Source organism: Aspergillus oryzae, chromosome 1, assembly GCF_000184455.2.
Source record: "Aspergillus oryzae RIB40 DNA, chromosome 1".
Lineage (NCBI taxonomy): Eukaryota > Fungi > Ascomycota > Eurotiomycetes > Eurotiales > Aspergillaceae > Aspergillus > Aspergillus oryzae.
In genome coordinates, this window is record NC_036435.1 from 5,725,570 (window position 1) to 5,745,235 (window position 19,666).

The following is a 19,666-nucleotide window of genomic DNA, read 5'->3' on the forward strand; positions in this document are numbered from 1 at the left end:
CTTGATTAATATATAATCATCCCTTAACACACTCCCTAGTAGTATGTCTAATGAAGGAATAGTGGTTCCTTAACCCTAGTGCCATTCAATGAATCAGGGGTGAGGTTGTGAAATAGTGTAATATATAATATATATTAAAGATAGGTTATTCTCCCCAGTAACTTACTCTTTATACCTAGTCTACGTAAGGTATTATTCAGAATCTATATAACTTTATAGATATATAAAAGTTAAGGGTCTACTTTATAAATGATTTAATTAATATTTATAAAATGAAACCTTACTTTTTGTAATTATTTTTTTTGCTACTAAGATCTTGCCTTTGAAGCCGTCGGGTTTACTAATTTATATATATCAAGTATTAGGTATACTATAAGCGATAGAAAGTGACCAATCTTCTATAAATCCGGGAAATCGCAACGCTCTTTATATCACAAGGCACCCCATATACATAAGAGAAATTCTAACCGGAACTGATCTCCATTTGAATCCCATACAGCAGTACTCGAATTCAGTTATACCTCCATCCTCTTCCGACTTGACTCCCGGGAAATAAATCCGGACTGCGTGAGAGTCCTGATAGGATGACTGCCCATAGCCCCTTTTCGAAGACCGCTAGCTAGAATAGGCGATGCATTTAACGATATGGATACGATATGGACACTTCAAGGCCTGTAATTTATACGAAATTGCGAAATATATGTGATTCCTGAGTTGATCTCTTTACCGTTCATGACCGACGTTTCCTTTTTCTTGTTGGTCTCTCTTCTGTACAGTTCAGCCTATCTTCTTGTCGAGAATAGGTTCTAGTCTGATACACTGGTATTATCTAACTACACTGCTACTCTAGGCATTGGACCGATGGGCCCGATATTTGATATGTGACCTGCAGGTTGGGGGCCGGGCAGGGGGGGGCTTGGAGAGGGAATTACATATCGCATATCTCCATTGCTCGGGGCGTCATAGCGAATAGAGACGATTGTTCATTCATAATACTGGTTTAAAGGTTCGAAAAGACCTGCCGTAGTCGGTTTATTCTAGCAGGAAAACCCGCACCACACATAGAAATCCGAACTCCGCGAGTCTCTTCATCCACAGGAGAAGCCGCCATAAAAAAACCAAAGATTGGCAAAGCCAGTCACTGATAGACGGGGAAATACACCCGAAGCACTGATTATGAGGAGGGGTGGAGGGGCAAGGCCCTTACTGGCCCCGGTAGTGTACACGGATGGTGCTGCCATCAAGTCTGGGAACATTTAGTCTATAGATTGAAGGCTGAGGGGCAAGGGGAATTGTTTGGGACTCATTCCGTGTTGTTTAGACAATTGATGGCGACTTTGGCCTCCTCGTCGGACGAGAAGGTCACGAAACCGAAGCCACGGCTGAGGCGGGTTTTAGGGTCCTTCATGACGACCTACCGGTAATTAGCATCATGAAGAGAGAAGGAGCACGCAAGAGGAGGGGGACGCACAGCATCTTCCACATTGCCGTAATTTTCAAAGAACACCTTGAGGGTTCGGTCATCGGTGGACACGGCGAGATTGCTGGAGGTGAGTTAGCAGGAGAACAGAGGATGTTGCAGCGTATAGAACTCACTTAACGGAGAGCGTGACGGACATTTTGGGAAGATTGGGAAATGTTTGTGAGATACTGAAGATAGGACAAAAGTTGGAAAGAGAATGTGGGAGGCGGAGGGGGTATTTGTACTGTATAAGACTATAAGCTCAGGTTAGCGTGTCAAAGGAACGAATGAGTACCACCAACCAATCACCCCACACACCGATCCATCAAAGTCAATTTAGATAATCTAGAGAATATAGATAACATAGACAATCCTCCATTCTCTTACATTCAAAACGTATAGCGTTAAAAAATGGTATCATAAAATCCCTAACCCAAAGAAAAAACACCGCAAACGAACTATCCCCAAAGTCAAGTCCCGAATCTGCGCAGCAAGAGACGCAGCCTTTCAAGTCTCCCATGCCCAATCCCAGTCCATCGGTCCTGTCCAGCTATAGAGTGTATGGCAGGCTACCCCGGTAAAAACACAACATCCACTGTTTCTCGAGGATAAGACGAGGTAGGATGAATCGACCGGCGCGCAATATCGCAATATCCCCCCCTCAGGAGAACAGAAAACACGCAATCCCCTATATCTCAACTCAACCCAATCTCTCAATTATAAGACCCTCAAAGATCTATTCAGGCGACTTGGCCCCCTCCACCTCATTACTCTTCTGAATAAGGAATTCGCCAAGTACACGGAGCGGGTTTTGTGGTCTAATTCCATACCCCAGTTAGCCACTTCAATTCCCCGGTCATTGAATACACAAGTAAACAACCCCGGCAAGGCATATCACTTACTGCTCCTTCGTAACATGCTTCATCCCCTCCAGGAGATACGGGACGATCTTCTCGTTCATGTAGACTCGGGCCGGGGCACCGCCGGGCCGGAGCTGGGTAGTGGGTGTAGGTTCGCCGGTCGGGGTATTGGCCGCTGCGGTATTGGGGGTGGAATCGTTGGCCATGATAGATTGTTTTTCGGTTGTCGAGGGAGTGTCTTTGGTGTTTGGAGGTGGGATGGGGGACTGGGTTAATTTTTTTTTTCTTGGGTGAGCTCACGTTTCCAGTCGGGATTCCGTTGGGTTATGACGTTTGAGTTTGGGGGAGGTATGTATTGGGTGTGATCAATTGGATTGACTATCAAATTCCGGTAACCCGGGAAAAGCAACAGAAGGGTAATGTATAGGGTAAAACGACAGATGAAAAGAACGACGTTAAGTAAAGAGTATTTATGGAGCTTTCTCCTTCGAACATTAAACAAATCGACCTTGTGGCGGGAGCTCTCCACAGTGGGGATTGGCATGGTATGTGCGTAGACAAGGACTGGATTGGATTGGGGCTTCTTCACTCACTGGGGCGTCAGCCATTGTTTGATCCATTTATAGTACTTGTGCTGTTGGTGGGTGGGATCTTGGATTCTCTATGTCTTGTCTTATAAGAAAGAGTAGGTAGGGCTTGCAGTTGTCACTGAGGGGGTTTGATTGTTTGATTCTGGGCTGTATTGCTTATTGCTTGTTCTGCATGCTGATTGGTTTGGTGTGCAAACAGGTCAAACTGATGGGTTTTCAATTAAGGTCATGTGATCTCGTGTCGAGGGTCGTGGATCGCGCGTCTCGCCATTTGGATGTTGGCGTTAGGTCGTAGATAAGGGTTTCTTGGGGATTTCTTTTTGGTGACTCTCATGTTGATAAGTACGCCCTGGCAGCATGTCCCTGCTGGACTACTGGGACACCCTGCGGCCGTCGGTCAAGCGCAGAAAAACTACGGCGGATGATACGGACGACGCTACTGGTCTCAGCGATGCTGTTACTGGCCGGAAAGATGGGTTAGAGATACCGGAGACGCCTTTGGTTAACCCAGATGTGGAGGACACTGCGAGTACATCGTATCTAGGCCAAGAGCCAGAGGGAGGTGAACTTCCCTTTCCTGGAAGCCAGACGGAACTCGAGTCTTCACTGCCCGCTATCGATACGGATAGCCATGCAATCGAGGAATATGAAGCCTCTCAGTCCATCCCAGATCACGAGGAAGAGCCCGGGCTACGGGAACGGCTGCAGGATGGCAAGTGGCGGAAGGGGAAGAGCTCTATTTACGTGGATGCATTCAATCTAGCGCTGGAAACTGTGCTAGATGAGGAGGCGCATCTATTCGACGATGCTGAGATGGAGGTCTTCAAGCAGTGGAAGGAGTTATCGTATGAATCACAGTATCTGTAAGTTAAGTCCAACCACAGATTGAACAATCTAGTCACATACTAACAGAAACAGATACGTGCGACTCTTCCTCCGAAAGACCTCAGCCTGGCACCGGATCAACCGACTAGGCTACTACTCCGACATCTCAGACCTCACAAGCGCCGTAAACGACCTCCAACGCACCCGTACCCTCCCCATAAACTCACCCCCCGCAACCTCACCCCACCCCAACACCCCCAAACTAGGCACCAAGTTTCACTTCGCCGACAAAACAGACCAAATCACCACCCTAGAAGAAGCCAGCTCCCTCCTCCTACTAGACGAACTCAAAACCCTTGCCAAAGACGCCAAAGTGCAAGGCAAAAGCAAAAAAGACCTTCTAACCGCCCTCCACCGCGCCAGCCAACAACAAACCGGCCTCGACTGGACCACCACCAGCACCAACAAAGCATCCGCCAACCGCGACACCCACTTCACCCAGAAGATCCTCGACTACACAGGGGATTGTATCCGCCTCGCTACTGCGCCGAGGGAACTCTTCGAGCGCGTCCATCTCGTCTTTTATCGCTCGACGGAATGGACGGAGAAATCCCTCACCACTATCATCCTGGCGAAGATCTCGCGGAGGAATTTCCCGGAGTATGTCGTTTGTCGGTCGAGCTCGATTTCCCCGTCGAGGGCTTTTCTGCTGGAATTTGAGTCTGCGTTGCGGACGCAGTTTGATATAGATCATATTCTGGAGTTCAGTGGTACGCCGACGGTGGAATTGTTAACCCAAGTCCGGGATCATGCTTATAAAGTGTATCCCCGGTGGAAGAAGCTCTGCCAGCAAGAGCAGCAAAAGGAAGATAGTGTCTATGAGTGTGGGGAGGGGGCTTACTTACGACGCTTCTCGCCTGCGTGGGTCTACACGCGGATTATCCACAAGGGACTTTACCCGCTAGGCAGGTTCAAGGAGTATAAAGAGGAGCATCGGCTTCTGTGTGAGTTACTGGGTCAGCGACTGTTCCATGCTGCGCGGCGGGGGTCGTGGTATCAGCGGAAAGCACTCCTGGAGGAACACTATATGTGGAATCTGATGTCGTGGGAAGGACGCAGCGAGGACGCGCAACGGAAACATTGGAGACGGATTGCGTTGCAGACGTGTGAGGAGGGTCTTCAGGATCCGGATTGCCATTTGATTTACCATTATGATTTGCAGAAGCGGATTATGAAGCTTGAGAGGGCGCTTAAGGTGGTTAAACGGGAGCAGCATGATTTTAGTCATGTTATGTTGGCTAGGCCGGAGGAACGGACGGTCGAGGGTATTCGTATTGAGCGTGAGGATACGCTTGCGCAGGAGGATATGTCTAGACGGGGGAGAGCGACTGTTTGGGTTGATGAAAGGGATGGTGGGGAGTGTCGGGTGGAAAGTATGTGTTTGAGTTGGTATCGGGATCAGGGATGGAAGGGATATCATTCTGAGGGAGGGATTGTTCGGACTCTGGTGAGTTGTTTCTTTTCCGTGTGAAACGAAGTAGAGATTGATCTGATTATGTTCCAGTTCGGCTATCTCTTCTACGACATCCTCTTCACCTACGTCCCGAATGTTTTTCAGACGCCTTTCCAAACCTGTCCCTTAGATCTCCATACGGACTCTTTCTACGCTACTCGCGCCTCGGAGATCAATCATCGTCTGGTGGAGATCACCAACGGCGAGTCTGAACGTATCCTCCGTGCTGTTCACGCTCGTGAAGCACCTCGCCAGCCCTGTGCTATCGGCATCGATTGGACCTTTGAGCTGGATGACCTCGTCGACATCGTGAGGTGCTTCCGCGGCGAGGCCCTCGCGGCCATCTGCAAGGTCCTGGCGCAGGAGTATCAGCAGCGTGGGGGTGGGATTCCGGATCTGTTTCTGTGGCGGGTGGAGAGTCGGGAGGTGATGTTTGTCGAGGTGAAGAGTGAGAATGATCGCTTGAGTGATACACAGCGATTGTGGATTCATGTTCTTGGGGGTGCTGGGGTGAGGGTTGAGCTTTGTAATGCGGTTGCTAGGGAGGTGAGATATGTATAGTTATCTACTGGTGTATATATTGGTGTAGATGGGTTGTAGATGTTGACATACCATACATATGGAGTAGACAAGGTATTTTGAAGGTGACGAATAGAGACCAGACACACATAACAGGGCTTGTGAGCATGGTATATAAGAATATACACATCCTACATACTACCAACACAGAACAACTATCTACAACATCTACCAAGAAAAAGATTGGTCATGAAATTTTATTTTGTTGTCGACGACAGATATAATCCATCACCACCTAATGCCTGTAAAACAAACACTAGATGACTAAAAACCCACCCATTCTCAGGGTAAGAGACCAATTCGAAAGACCTATCCGCGCCAACACACCAACACCCAGCACAAGTGAGGAAAACCACTTAAGCAACGAGGGTGGAGGCGGTAGCGGACTCGTAACGCCAGGTGGGGGGCAGGACACCGACGGACTTGTAGTAACGAGACAGACGGTGGATACGGGACTCGATGAGAATGAGACGGAACTTGGAGTCCTTGTCCTTGCGGTTGCGCTCAAGGTGCTTGCGGACGGCAACAGCCTTCTTGATGAGGTGGTACAGATCCTCGGGGAGCTCGGGGGCGAGGCCTGAAAAATCACTCTGTCAGCCATGTTTGACCAAGCAGAGGCATAATATTTTTTTTTTTACGATGAGGAATATGGGAACGGGTCAAGGCGCAGATTTCCCTGGGGGGAAAGCTACTCTCGACTCGCGTTCGACCATTTCCTTCTCATCTGGGTGTGGGGGGGAGGGGGATTGGCGTACCGCTGGACTTCAAGATACGGAGGATCTTGTTACCTATTCGTGAACTGTTAGAGATTGCTCCCGATATCAACCATGAGGAGTCTGAACATACCGGTGACGTGCTTGACCTGGGCAATACCGTGGGAGTCACGGAGGACAACACCAATCTGGGAGGGGGTAGCACCCTTCTTGGCGAGCTTGCAGATCTGGTCGACAACCTGCTCAGCTGGAATGGAATCAGTATCATGCGAATTTCCCTCTGCGAAGACGGTACTCACGGGTGGTCTTGAGCCAGGAGGGAGCAGAGCGAGAGTAAGGCAGAGCGGAGGACGCAATGCCCTTTCCCTTGGAGTGAAGACGACCCATTTTGAATGAAGGTGGTTTTGTCGGATTAGTTGTCGACGACGGTGTTGAGCTGCGCGGGATAGAGTGAAATTTATTCGAAGTTGAAGATCGTGTAGAAGATGAAACTGAGGCCTCAAGGCGGTGTGCGCGGGTGGTGGGTTTGTGGGGTCACGTGGTGCGGGTACGCCTCGCTTAAATTAAGGCTCATCTGGCAGCCTTTTCTTTTCTTTTCTTTGCTGGTTCCGGTTTGTTTCCTCACCTGCTTTTCGCCGAGTTTGCGACTCAGAGCTTAATGCTGCTCTTTGCGACTTCATTTCCGGCCTTTTCTCTAACAGTGTCACTCTTCAGGTTATACTCACAGGTTAGTGTCCTCATGTCTCTCCAGTTTTGCAGCTTTATATGATGAAACACAACCTTTTTATTTTTTCTGGTACCTCTTATTTTAGGGCGGGTTCTCGTAACCTGCTCAATGAATGGAATGGACTTCTGAAAAAGCTGTTACTACTCTACGTGTTGGTCAGTGGTTTATTCAAGCAATTGCTGACTCGTGGATGTCTAGAAATCTTCACAACTTTGGATCCCACGGAGGAATGTGGTTGTTAGGTCAAATAAAATTCAATGAAAGAACATCTCATTCTTTGAGTACTGTTGTCTGTGTCGTTATATGTGCCTTCATCCGTAGTCTGCGATTTCCGCAGAGTCGCGATACATGCTCGTGGTGATATCACATCCTGGGCTGTACTTTGTAGCTTTTTAAAGCGCTGGCGTGTTACCCAGTCCTTACGATTTTCCCTTATCGCGGGAATCATGACGATGAGGAGCTTCTCAGGACGGCACAGCGCAAGGCTATGTCGAAGGACCTCGTTGACAAGCGAGTTGGAGTCGCGCTCCATTTCATGACGAGTTGCCCCCCGTAAAAAAAGAAGCAGACATCAGCATACCCACATATTGGCGTAAAGAAGCGGAGAATGATTGTGCGCGACGACCACCGATGCAGGAACATCACACCGCTGTTGAAAAATTCTCTCAGAGCTCCGCTGGAAATAACCTACAAAGGAATATGCAAGTCAAAGGCGCATCTGACTCGTCGCGGAACGTGGAAGGCAGGATATGTGGGGAGTCGAGAGGAATAACATCATCCACCGCGTGAGGCATTTTAAGACAATCGCATTGTGTCATTCCACCGCGAGGCTGCAAGAGAGTGGGTTCAACTGCGCCGTTTGGCCCGTGTGAAGTTGGCTGCCTGGGCCGGGAAGAGATATGCGAACAGCTTAGTTGGAGGGATGAATGTATTCAATATTGAGATGGGGAATATCTGCTCTGCATAAAATTGTGGAGATCCGCGGTCACTAAAATCTCATCTTCTAAGACATCCTCCGGTCTAGAGGCTGACCGGGCGAGGACCCCTCATCGCGATGCCCGCGGTGCCTATCTCTGTGACGTGATCTCGAATCACGAGGCTGGTTCAGAGCTGATAAACGGGCAAATCCGTCGTCGCCAATGAGTCCATAACCATATAACAGTCACGCTGTGTCCGTCAAGAAAGAACTTTGACAAGATACTGATCAGCGTTTGGTAGACAGGAGCGAACCATGTGGGCCAGACCCAGCTGTGATTTGGTCAGGGCGTAGAAAGCTCGAGCAACATCAGCGCCAGAACATGGTCAAATCAAGCGAATCAACTCAGTATACAGTATGTAGCACAGACGGGGGATGGGCCAGTTGAGAATCCCACAAAGAAACAAAGGTAGATAGAGTATGGTTACTGGCAGCTTCCGCTGTGATCAGTTGGATTGGCGACGGACCTATGGCGATCACGAGGATGGCCGTGCCCTCGCCACGGCCACTCTCACCACCGTGCAGCGAGCCCCCATTGGGCACTCTCGCGGCTGGGCTCGCCTCACAATAGACCATACAAATGATCGGCCGGGCGGCACTGTGACGGGAATTTGCTATGATCTGGTAGTACGGTTGAATTGGCGCAGGCGAATGGTCTTTTCAAAGGCCTGGAACTTCAGCCGATTTTCCGATGCTCCCAATAGTTGCCTTACCTGGTCGCGAACGATGGCGCGGATTTGCGGAAATTCAATTTTCTTGGGGAATTGATGGTGATACAGTGCTTCGGGTATTGATCTCGTTTAATCTGAGCCAAGACTGAAATAAAATTTGGTTGGTCAGGTACAGAGTTGCATGGTGGTAAGACGAACGATAGGTACGACCATGTACTGTATAATTAGAATTATATATCGCCGCTGAGTCAGGCGTTTCCCACGATCAGGGTTATAATACTTGACAGCCGTTGATTCGACTTTCCGTCACCCCGTAGGATTCTGATCTGGGATTTCTTCGCTTTGATTTGTTTCTTATTTCGATCTCCCATCTTTACCGCAATGCAATCATCTGCCCTCTGACCTCCTTGATGTTGTACAATTAAGATACGCGTGTGACTCTCATCTCTACACCGTTCGATCCGGTCAATGGGCTGAAAGGCTAAATTCTCCGACTGGAATGTCGCCTAGGTGAAATTAACCAGCCATCCGTCAGTGGCGCACGACTTTCAGTTGCAGCGTCATGACAAAGCGCGTCGTGGCCTGCAAACCATATCGGTGAGGAATGAGGTCCCAGTGAAGTTGAAATTCCAAATACCCCTGACCGAGACGTCGACGCTGTGGAAGACGAGGTGGAAACTTCGGTGCAGAGCCGGTGTCTCACCCCTTGCTTCCAACTTACTGGAAGCAGTTAAGTGACATCGAGGTTGGGAAAAATCGGGAGTGATGCTTCCATGGAAAGTTCTACGCCAATAGTCAAACTTTGTGCGGGATTAGGCCGGGAGTTATAATAACCGGCGATATAGCTGGATTTTGCAACGAAGGCCGTCAAAAGACGATCATAATCCACCTAACTCGGTACCATAAAATGATAAAACAGTGGATTGCTTCCATCCATGACGCAAAGGGTGTAATTATAGTATCCCAGGAACCCACCCCGATCTGGTTCATGGTTCGGACACTCCCCGTGCCACATCGAGAAAAGAGCTACGAGGCTGATCGAATCAGTAGTACCAACAGTACAACCTGTCAGTCCTAAATCAGGACCGGTGCTGTCAGTGAGGAGCTTGATCGCCGAAACTATAGGTAAAGGAGTCAACTATGGACTCGGCATGCTTACTATCACCGATCATACCTGGGGACGCTGCATCTTGATCCGGTTATACATGCACTATTGAGTCCGATCGTCGTCACGGTCTAAAGCCAAGGCAGAACCTTGATGAGTGCCTATCGACGATGCCGCATCGCAACGACAACCCGTCGAGGAAATCTCCAAAGGGAGTAAGCGAAAAGCCAATTGCCGCAGCCACAGATCATCTCCGTGACGATCCCTCTGTCAGCCGTGGTGCAGGTTTCCACCTTGTCGATCCATGTTGGGACGAGAGCCTTCCTAGAAAGGCAGGTGGGAACGTTTAGGTAGATGCGAATAGTGAATACTCAATAGTCGTACTCCAAGGTTCGGGTGTTTCAAACTCTGGACGTGCGTACTCCGTAGTTGTACCGTGGACAGCCGATGCTCTTTACAGAATAGTATGAGGCTCTACAACAACGTGACCGGAATACCACCTAATAGAATATGTTGGATAGCCATTGGACGGATAAATACGTCGTATTGAGCAAGTCCAGTGAGGTAGTATTCTCTTTTCCCTACGTCAGCGGAGGCTGAGCAGAGTGATTGATTGTCTTGGTATCCTGGATCAAATTGCAGTTACACCGTGACTCCAAACCCAACCGGGTTGGGATCTGGATATTGTTACTACTACCCTATGTGACCAAAAATTGGAAGATCTGAAAAGGAAAAAAAGAAAAAGAAAAAGAAAATAAAATAGACCAGAAAAGATGGTGAGTGATACGGAAAGGATTTTAAATAGTTACATTTCTCCGTGATACACGAGAGAACAAAAGAATAGTACTTATAATACCTGACCCTAGAGCAAGTTCGCAGCCATTCATGCATTGTGCAGGTACCAGGGGTAAGGCTACCACGGGGAAAGAAAAACGATGGCTGCGTGTGCGAGGGAGTCCGTCGAACTCAATTTGGAGGGATCATCCCCCTCACTCCGATGCGTGGAAAGTGGATACAAAAATTAATATTAAATGAAGAAAATAAGAAAATGGAAAAATCTGGGGAGGGAGATGCGTCGTTAGTCCAGGTTAGTGCACTGGGTTGGGCTTAGTGGGTGAGGTCAAAGTTTATCGTCGGCCAGGGTAAACTGCGGTTGATGCAGGGTGGAAGTGGTCGCTTTGGGTCTGGAAGTTAGACTTTGATAACTATTAGCTAGATCCGAGTATACCAAGGACTACGCAACCAACTAGAATAACTTACCGTCTCTCTCCGCGGTCCACGGTACTTCCATTTGCCGTGTCCCAAGGTTTCTTTCCCTAAAACCTAGTTCGACTAACCAAAGATGGACGGAGTACCTTCAACATCGGTCTCCTTTAGGAATACTTGGGAGAAAAGTCTGAGTTGGGTGAGAGAGTATGCTGCAGGAACAATATGCAACACGGAATAAACCATAAAAATCCAATTTTTTTTTTTTTAAAAAAAGGAAAAAATATATCCTTGTCCATTTGTCATGCACAACCTTGTCACCGAAGTCCATGTAAGGGTATTAAGGTACGGAGTACAGACTAATACTTGGCAGTTTGAAGTGCTCTTTCGGCAGCCCTAACTCCACAGTATTCTCCCTCGTAATGTTGGATACGGTGCATGAAACAGATGCAGGTTGGCTACTAAGCAAAAGAGTGAGAACTAAAAATTTGCAGGGAATTGATTTCTCCGAGAAGACAAGAAAAATAAGGTATCCTCATCTTTCGGACATGTATCATGTTGAGGGAGTCCTTCTAGCTCGGCAGACTTCAACCATGGTTAGCCAGAACCTGACACAAACTGACTTAGGGCTTTCGGACTTCTATAATTGAAGAGAGAACGGACCCTCATCACCAAGTGGAGGTCGCCGGTACTTCAGCTCCCAATCAGTGAAATTTAAGGTCATCTGTAAGATTTCCCCATCCAGACTAGATTTACGATACGGGGGCCTCGTGTGGGTAAATTAGCCAATACGCCGAGTCATTCAACTTTCTCCCCGCTCTGCATACCGTTTTCTGTTAAAACAACTACGCCGTCTCCACTCTTCTAGGAGTGAATCAGCCATCGCTCTAGTCGATTGGAACCCCCGTCGGACAGACGTACAATCTTTGGATTAGGGCCTGTCTGGGAGTCTGAGATCCTCCTACGCATTCCCCACCCTTGCATTCCCTCCCCTGGTGCCAAGCTCATCCTCGAGCTCCGTTCCAGTCACTCTTCCAAAGATGTCTGTGCCCAATCAAAGCCAGAGATGTGACGGGGTTATTGGTACCTCTGGTGAACGGACCCCTGGAACTGTCTTCCCCTCAAGTGATTGGGATCTTTGCCAGAACTGGGGAGGCCCTAAGATGGGTCATCGCTATTTCTAACTATATCTGACTATCGCCCCCCTCTTCAATGTTCTGGCGTTCCTTACTTTCTCACCCCAACCACTACACTGACCACTATCGTGAGAGATAGTCTACCTTCCCTGCCAATTGCAGTCGTTGCGCGACTGTGAGCCTCTCTGTGGGGTATCACACTCGAGGATCTCTTCTGCGTCGCCTTCTCGATTGCCTGGGTCTCGCCGTTTCGCAAGGATATGACCATCACCCGCTATCTGTCGCATACATCATACAGCAAAGATACATAGTACAATCTCACAATATGACGAATCAAACATTGCACGGGCTCTGCCCGGAGCCCTTTTACCAAGAGTCTTTCTTCCCGTCCACCGGTGGATGTATGTTCCTGTCGCCTTTTGTATTGTTGGTTGTTGACTGGTCGTGGGTTGTGGAGGACTAATCTGTGACTCAACAGTTACCCGAGGACGATATTGTGCGCAGCTCCCTTTAGCAGACGGTAATGTTTCCTGTTGTATTCCCTGTCCATTGTCGGACTGGATGTATGGAGAGGGTAAGTACAGGTCCCGATTCCTTGCGCGTTGCGCTTTTCTAACGGGATCGACTGTTGGTAGACATTACTACAAAGGCGCAAGCTGCGAGTTGGCTGAGTGTGGGAGTCTTGCCTCTCTGCATTTTCCTCCTGGTGTCTTATGCGGTTCTTCCGGCAAAATGGACGCACCGCCATTACCTGAGCATCTGCTTTACGATGGGAATTTGCTTTATGGAGGTGTGTAATTTAGGTCTAAAAGTGATGGAATGAGCTGACCCTTTAGCTCGCGTTCATTATCCCTCTCGGAGCCAAACCCGACCAATGTTACAACCAAATCACACCAAATGATATGCATTCGAATTTATCCTGCGCATGGTCCGGTACTTTGCTACTCTTTGGAGGCTGGGCTGTCGTAACGTGGAGTATGTGGTGCAAAGCTAACCACTTTCGGGTTCAACCAGCTAATCGTCGCAGGTTTTATCCGTACCCTTGCATTTCATCTCCAGGTCTGCTGGGAAGTGATCCTCGGCAACAAGTTCATGTGGGGGGCTTTCATCTGCGGTTGGGGTATTCCTGGTATCGGCATAACGGTCATGCTCATCTTGACCGGGGTATCCTTCCGCTTTGGCGATATGTGCCATATCAACATCCAGTACGGGACCAAGGATTACTGGGCGCCGGTCACGGCTTTCGCCGGAGCATCTCTGGTCTTGCAGCTCGCTACAATGGCTTACTGTATCCATGTCTACGTGAAGTCCATCTTTGACACCGCCGATTCCAGCACCAACAGTTCCCACCTGCCGTCGTATACATCCAGTGTCCGCACCGTCACGGCGCGCCAAGCATACCGTCGCATTCGACGAGTCCTGAAGTTGCAATGGAGAGGGGTTGCCTTGGTTCTGATCATCATTGGCAACGTCATCTTCTTCGCGGTGGTTTTCATCAAAGTCAACAATAAGACGAACCTGACGCCGGAGAACCTGCAACGAGCCCAGCCATGGCTTCTCTGCTTAGTTTCCACGAAGGGTGACGTCAAGAAATGTCAAAACCTAGCCCACGCCATTGGCCCGAATGAGGACACGATTCTGGCCCTACTGATTCTCTTGTCCTTGGTTGGATTCTGGAACTTTATTCTGTTCGCACGTCCGGGGATGTTCCTCGGCTGGGCCGAGTTCTTCAAGATCAAATTTGGGCAGAACCATGAATTCGTCTCCGCAGATGCTCGTGCTAAAACCCCGGACACACGGACGTATGAGATGTTGGAGAGCTCCGGTCTCAAATCGCCAGAACCAATCGTACGGGCTCCCAGCGCTGCGCGGACCATGAGCCCCGAGGGGGAACACTACGGACGAGAAGCGCGGTACGTGCGGCCTTCGATGAGTTTCTCGTCGCCTCGGCCGCCCAGCGCATCACAAGGACGCGATTGGGATCCCCAGTCCACGTTTGCCCAGTCCTCGCATCAGCACACTCTCTCCAAGTGATTTCACTTTATTTCTTTTTTTCCCCTTTTTTTCCCTTTTATTTCGTTTTAATCAACGAAAAGTCCTTCACATTGATTGTATGATGTATGATCCTATACCCTATCTGTTTCTGTGTTGCATAGCTTTTTCATGTTCTATATTAGTCAATCATCTCGAATGATAATGGAAGAGACCAAAATCCGGTTCACCGTTGACCTTCATTCTCTGGAACCTACCCAACCCAAAATGACTACAGAGACCCAACAAAGACATGATCAGGACAAAGGGACGGAAATCCGGACCCGATGAAACCCTCTTTTCTCCCCGCATTTCGGTAGCTTCGAACCATAATTGAGGGATAGTCACTAGTACTACTAGTCAGATACGGACCCTCACTAAGGTTCCGGAGCCACACCCGTCTACCGACCTTCCTAAACCCTCTCTTCTACACATCATTTCCAACCGAATCGAAACCCAAAATGTATTTCTCCAATGTTAATCAAAAACCAGATAGAATAAAACCAAATTAAATAAATTAACAGATTAACTCCAGACTAGAAATACCACGCATAACCTAAATCCCACCGGAACAACCTCACCAATCACAACCCCCCGAATAAACCCTCAACCGCGGACTTCCAAACCATCACATGTGAACTCTACCCTAACTCACCACTGTTTTACCGACGAACGCCCGCACCATGGTTTAGTGTCTTCTAGAACGGCGTTGAGAGTCTGTCATTCATGGTTCTCCCGAGGTCCCCGACGTGGATCGACGGTTGGTTTCCAAATGCCAATTGCCGTTGTTTACCACTTTCAGCTAGGATCGACTTGCGGGGTGGGTTTTCGCGTAGTCGTTGGGGAGGACCGGTGGAGTTCGGGTGACGCTTTCGGCCTCTTTTCTCTCTCCATTGTTGCATTTGGGTCATGATTACGACGCTGCCCCGTGGGGTAAGTGTGCATGGATGCCGTGGTGTACAGTAGTGGAGGTGATAAGTGGAGATTAGTCCACGGTAGTCTTGGGACGACGTGGTATGATCGGATCTGTGGCATGATCGGTCCCGGGTTATGTGGATTTTGCGGGGGATAGTAAGGGATCTTGGATCTTAGTTGGGGGGTGTTATACTTATTGATTGTTGATATGGGGTTGGTGGTATTGTGGTTGCCATTCAATGAAGTAAGTGAATAAGTCACTATTGAACTATATCACCGGTAGGTATGTACTACAGTACACAGATGGAAGTGAGATTCAAGACATCCCGGGAGTCGGATATACATCTTCCGCTCAGGTAAGTAATGTATATACATTCATACAGTATACCATGGACAGTCTCGACCGTACCAAAACCTTGTTTACCTTGGCCCAACGTCGCACAACTCAAAGTTAGGTATCTCGCCTATCCGATCCGGTTGGTGAAGCGATGGGGACTGCCTTCTGCAATGACACTTAAGGTTCGTCCCTAGTTTAGACAGAAAACGAGAATATGAGCTTGGGCCGAGGGTTCAGGGTGAGCCACGTTCACATGTCGCACGTTGATTAATTCGGCGATTGCCGACTGATTCATTGCAAAACAAGTCACTTCTTTGTGCTTGGACTTACTTGGGGTTGGTATTGGTGGCGAGTCCCTATAATATATTGTATATTGATATACCTGGGGATAGGGTTTGATTAGGAAGTGAGTGGTCACTTGACCTGGCCCTAAGGATGGCATTTACTGTTTTGGGGGCGGCTCATATTAGGCTTTATTGACATTGTTTCATTGAGACATGACAGGGGAAGAGCTTGGATATTGATTTGGGTTTCCGAGGCGTCGAGGACAAAGAACCAGCTCTCGTCTACAGGATATGCCAGTGCTTTGGTCTTTGTTGCGATGAATCGGTATGCGTTTGCCGAGCCACGGCGCACTTGCATGATCAGGTACCGGCGAGTCAGTGAGCTCCTGTCAAGCTTTGACCTTCGGAGCTCTTCAACGAGCTACCATGGGTCATAGCGCAAGATGTATCGTGGCTTGCTCACAAAGAAATGCCGCTATAGCTACCCGAGGGAAATTCGGCGATTCGGTTCCCTTCAACTTGCATGAACATCTACAGGCACTAATGCAAGCGAGAGTTTCGTTGTGTTCGAATATCTTGATTTGTTTGTCGAGACAGTTGTACATACCTCCTGTGTTGCCGATTGTGGCATCAAGGTTAATCGAATACGGTTACCAGAGCGAGGTTCTACCCTCTTGTGGATTCTGCTGACGCGTTGATGAAAGGAATCGTGTGTTAGCTGTCTGACACATTTTCACGGGGTGACTTTGCTTTTTGTAGGAGGATGTCAGCCCCAGACATGAAAGCTTTCTTCTCGGCTATGTCGGATTATGTGATGGTCAAGAGGATTGCCCAGCTAAGTCTTCTATGATACTATTGATGTTAACAAACCGGGGAGTTAAGTCGAATTTCCCCGTCTGTCTCCCTAATAGCATGTCGCATCGATTCTGTAAAGAAGCCTCAATGTACTAAATGACTCCATGGACATCCAGGTAGTGTATCTCACACATACTGACAAACCAAATACAGACACCAACCTCCACCAAATCGACATCAAATGGGAGTTTAGAATATGATATCCCAATCACCGTGGATGTGGCAAGGCAGCTTACACTGACTAACTCCTGAAGGAATGGCGCAAGAATGTGTTCAATAACTCTCCACAGCAGGATCGGAAGGTATCTATGTTTACCAAACAAGTCAGGTCATTGAGATTTCTCGTGCCCTTCTATGGAGGTACGCTACTAGGTGACTATCCTTCGATAATAGTTTCACAAGGCTAGCTACAACAACAACTTGAACCAGTTGATGGTTTATCACACTATGCATGCCGAACGCTGGGGCCTCTGGTAGCGTAAGGGTGAGGAAAGCGAAGGTGCCTGTCTTACGCTTCATTGCAGACGTGCCGAGTGTTAAGAATGTGCACATTATTTTCGATGTGGATTGATATAAGAGATTCTTTTGAACGCTCATTATGGCTATCTGCGTGAGACTTAAGGGGGCTCGTGGGTTATGCCACGGGGCATATATGGCATAGAGCTGCTCCCTTTCAGTCTTTTACTTGGCTGAAGAATCTGCTGTCATGGATAGTCGCACTATGTTGTGGGGTTTCTGGCGTCTGTTGTGCTGTGTGGTGATGGGGGTTGTTTTATATACTGGAGCCCGGCCTGCTGAATGGGCTGGCAAACACTGTGAGGTTGATTTGGCATGTGTATAGGTGAAGCTTCCTGTCCTCACAAGACTAGAATAGTGGTTATTATGTATGCATCGTAAATACCATATTCGTTTGAACCAGTTCTGACTCTTGAACAGCATTACCGGACAAGGACAGGGTCGATAAGAAATTTGCAAGCCCGCGCCCATGCAACAATTAGGCGTGCTTGGTCAACTGCACTGGGCTAGAACGATGACTTACATCTCCATCTCCAGATCCACTACAATACTGTGGCACGATAGGGGATACTGGTGGTTTGTTGTATGAGAATCCAGTGTATCAAAGCTGTGCAAATATTTTGTACAATCTATGCCATCTACACATTAGTCTTGTACCTCTATAAGAAGTAAATAGTCCAAAGGGAATGCTTAGCGGTTCCGAAGCCGCTTTGACATCCGTCTTGTCGTCTGCGTCTCAACAATAGCCTTGACATCCTTCTCATCACTGAGTTCGGTCTTCACCTTGTGTACGCTCGCAGACCTCTTCACTCCTACAGCTGTAGAAGTAGTGACTTTCGTGGTAACCTCAACTTTGCAATCCTCGTCCGCCTCGTCCTTGACCTTGACTTCCACTTCCTCCTTCTTCGAAGCAATCAGTCGATCCGAGAATGTCTTCAAGTTAGCTGTAAATAAAACACTCTGCGCCCAACCAGCCTCCTTTCCCCAAAGTTTGCGGAAGTGATTGCCCACGGCGTCATATGTAGCTTTTGTTAATGATTTGTGGGCGCCTTTGCCAAACTTGTAATCTCGCTGAGCTATTTGCCAGACTGTTCGATAACGAGTTAGCATTCCCCAACGTCCATAAAAGAGATAGTGATGAGAAAGGTACCGTGAGTATCAACAGGAACAGACTCCCCCCAGCCTAACCCCATCAGACAAACACAATCCGAAACCTTGGGCCCTACACCCTGCAACTCGAGCAGCTTCTCATGCGCCTCGCGATATCCTTCTCGGCCTTCCGGTCTCATCTCGCCGCCGGGCGCAGGCTCAACCCCCAAAGCGGGAGACTCGGGGTTCCGCAATGAATCCAACCACCCTTTCTCACGTTGTGTTGAGACAATCACGGCCGTTTGGTATATGTATTTGGCACGGTAGCCGAAGCCCAGACTCCGCAGTCGACTTTCTACATCGTCGCCGGTCAGGGCCTCGGGTGGTGGGAAGTCATGGTATGCACGGCCGTCGACCGAGGCGATGAAGGGACCGTAGTTGGTACAGAGTTTCTCTACCATCTGGGAGATACGGGCAATGTTGTTGTTGCTGCTGCAGATGAAGGAGACTAGAGCCTCCCAGGCGTCTTGACGTAGGATGCGGATCCCGGTAAATTGAGGGGCTTTCTTCTTGAAGTTGGGGTCATTGGAGGACCAGTAGGAGTAGAGAGATGTGAGGTTAGAGTCGAGATTGAAGTAATGGGTGAGGATAGGGAGGATGTCATCTTTATCGGATTGAGGTTGGTCTAGAGGCTTGTTCGAGTCGGCACGAGAGGGTGGATGTGATGAAGGTGGTGTTGGGAGAGGGATTGGGTTGGACAGTTTCGCAGGTAGATACGTCCTGTAGTAGAGATCTGTCGGGTCCTGCTTGAGAGATAAGAGGCGACCATAGAGAACACATCTCCATTCATCGCTGTCAGGCACGTTGTGCCATCTAGATCGGTTAGCCAATGCGCCGATACGTATAGGAGAAAAGGGGGCGGCGTTCACCTAAACGACTGCCCACACCGGAGAGTCGTGTTAATACATAGCTCGCTAAGACTAACCGGTAGTCTGCGCCATTCTGAAAACGCCCCAACAGTCATGATAACTGTGTTGAATCAATTGGAAACTGCAGCAAGAGACGTCTCATATCAGCGAATATAAAGATTCTGCCGGCCCTGATAGAAAACAGAAGGCGGTCACTCCGCACACACGCGCTAACCGCTTCGACTCTAGACGCCGCGGCTGCTCGCCGATCGTCACGACTGGAGTTTTCCTCAGCGCAGCTCCGTCGTGCAAGCACCCTCTCCTTCATCCTGGATCGTTGGTTGTCTGCCCTGTTGCCCGTTTATATT

The 19,666-nt window shown here is 48.7% G+C and overlaps 5 protein-coding genes across 5 annotated transcripts; 2 read left to right on the forward strand and 3 right to left on the reverse strand.

Moving 5' to 3' along the window:
* Window positions 1-3,269: 3,269 nt before the first annotated feature.
* Window positions 3,270-5,811, forward strand: AO090005000266 (fanconi-associated nuclease 1; the record flags this gene model as incomplete). Its single annotated transcript, XM_001817301.3, has 3 exons — window positions 3,270-3,775; window positions 3,831-5,244; window positions 5,302-5,811. 3 exons carry the CDS (start codon window positions 3,270-3,272, stop codon window positions 5,809-5,811), a joined length of 2,430 nt encoding a protein of 809 aa, XP_001817353.1.
* Window positions 5,812-6,185: 374 nt separating this feature from the next.
* AO090005000265 (40S ribosomal protein uS15) lies at window positions 6,186-6,929 on the reverse strand (the record flags this gene model as incomplete). Its single annotated transcript, XM_001817300.3, has 4 exons — window positions 6,186-6,406; window positions 6,585-6,617; window positions 6,676-6,789; window positions 6,842-6,929. 4 exons carry the CDS (start codon window positions 6,927-6,929, stop codon window positions 6,186-6,188), a joined length of 456 nt encoding a protein of 151 aa, XP_001817352.1.
* A 261-nt stretch (window positions 6,930-7,190) lies between these two features.
* AO090005000264 (uncharacterized protein) lies at window positions 7,191-7,801 on the reverse strand (the record flags this gene model as incomplete). The annotated part of the gene is made up of 4 exons (XM_023234186.1): window positions 7,191-7,250; window positions 7,323-7,394; window positions 7,454-7,479; window positions 7,555-7,801. 4 exons carry the CDS (start codon window positions 7,799-7,801, stop codon window positions 7,191-7,193), a joined length of 405 nt encoding a protein of 134 aa, XP_023088882.1.
* Window positions 7,802-12,688: 4,887 nt separating this feature from the next.
* gprM lies at window positions 12,689-14,397 on the forward strand (the record flags this gene model as incomplete). The annotated part of the gene is made up of 4 exons (XM_023234187.1): window positions 12,689-12,764; window positions 12,842-12,937; window positions 12,999-13,153; window positions 13,423-14,397. 4 exons carry the CDS (start codon window positions 12,689-12,691, stop codon window positions 14,395-14,397), a joined length of 1,302 nt encoding a protein of 433 aa, XP_023088881.1.
* Window positions 14,398-17,991: 3,594 nt separating this feature from the next.
* AO090005000260 (8-oxoguanine glycosylase OGG1) lies at window positions 17,992-19,414 on the reverse strand (the record flags this gene model as incomplete). The annotated part of the gene is made up of 3 exons (XM_023234188.1): window positions 17,992-18,389; window positions 18,452-19,263; window positions 19,320-19,414. 3 exons carry the CDS (start codon window positions 19,412-19,414, stop codon window positions 17,992-17,994), a joined length of 1,305 nt encoding a protein of 434 aa, XP_023088880.1.
* Window positions 19,415-19,666: the final 252 nt, after the last annotated feature.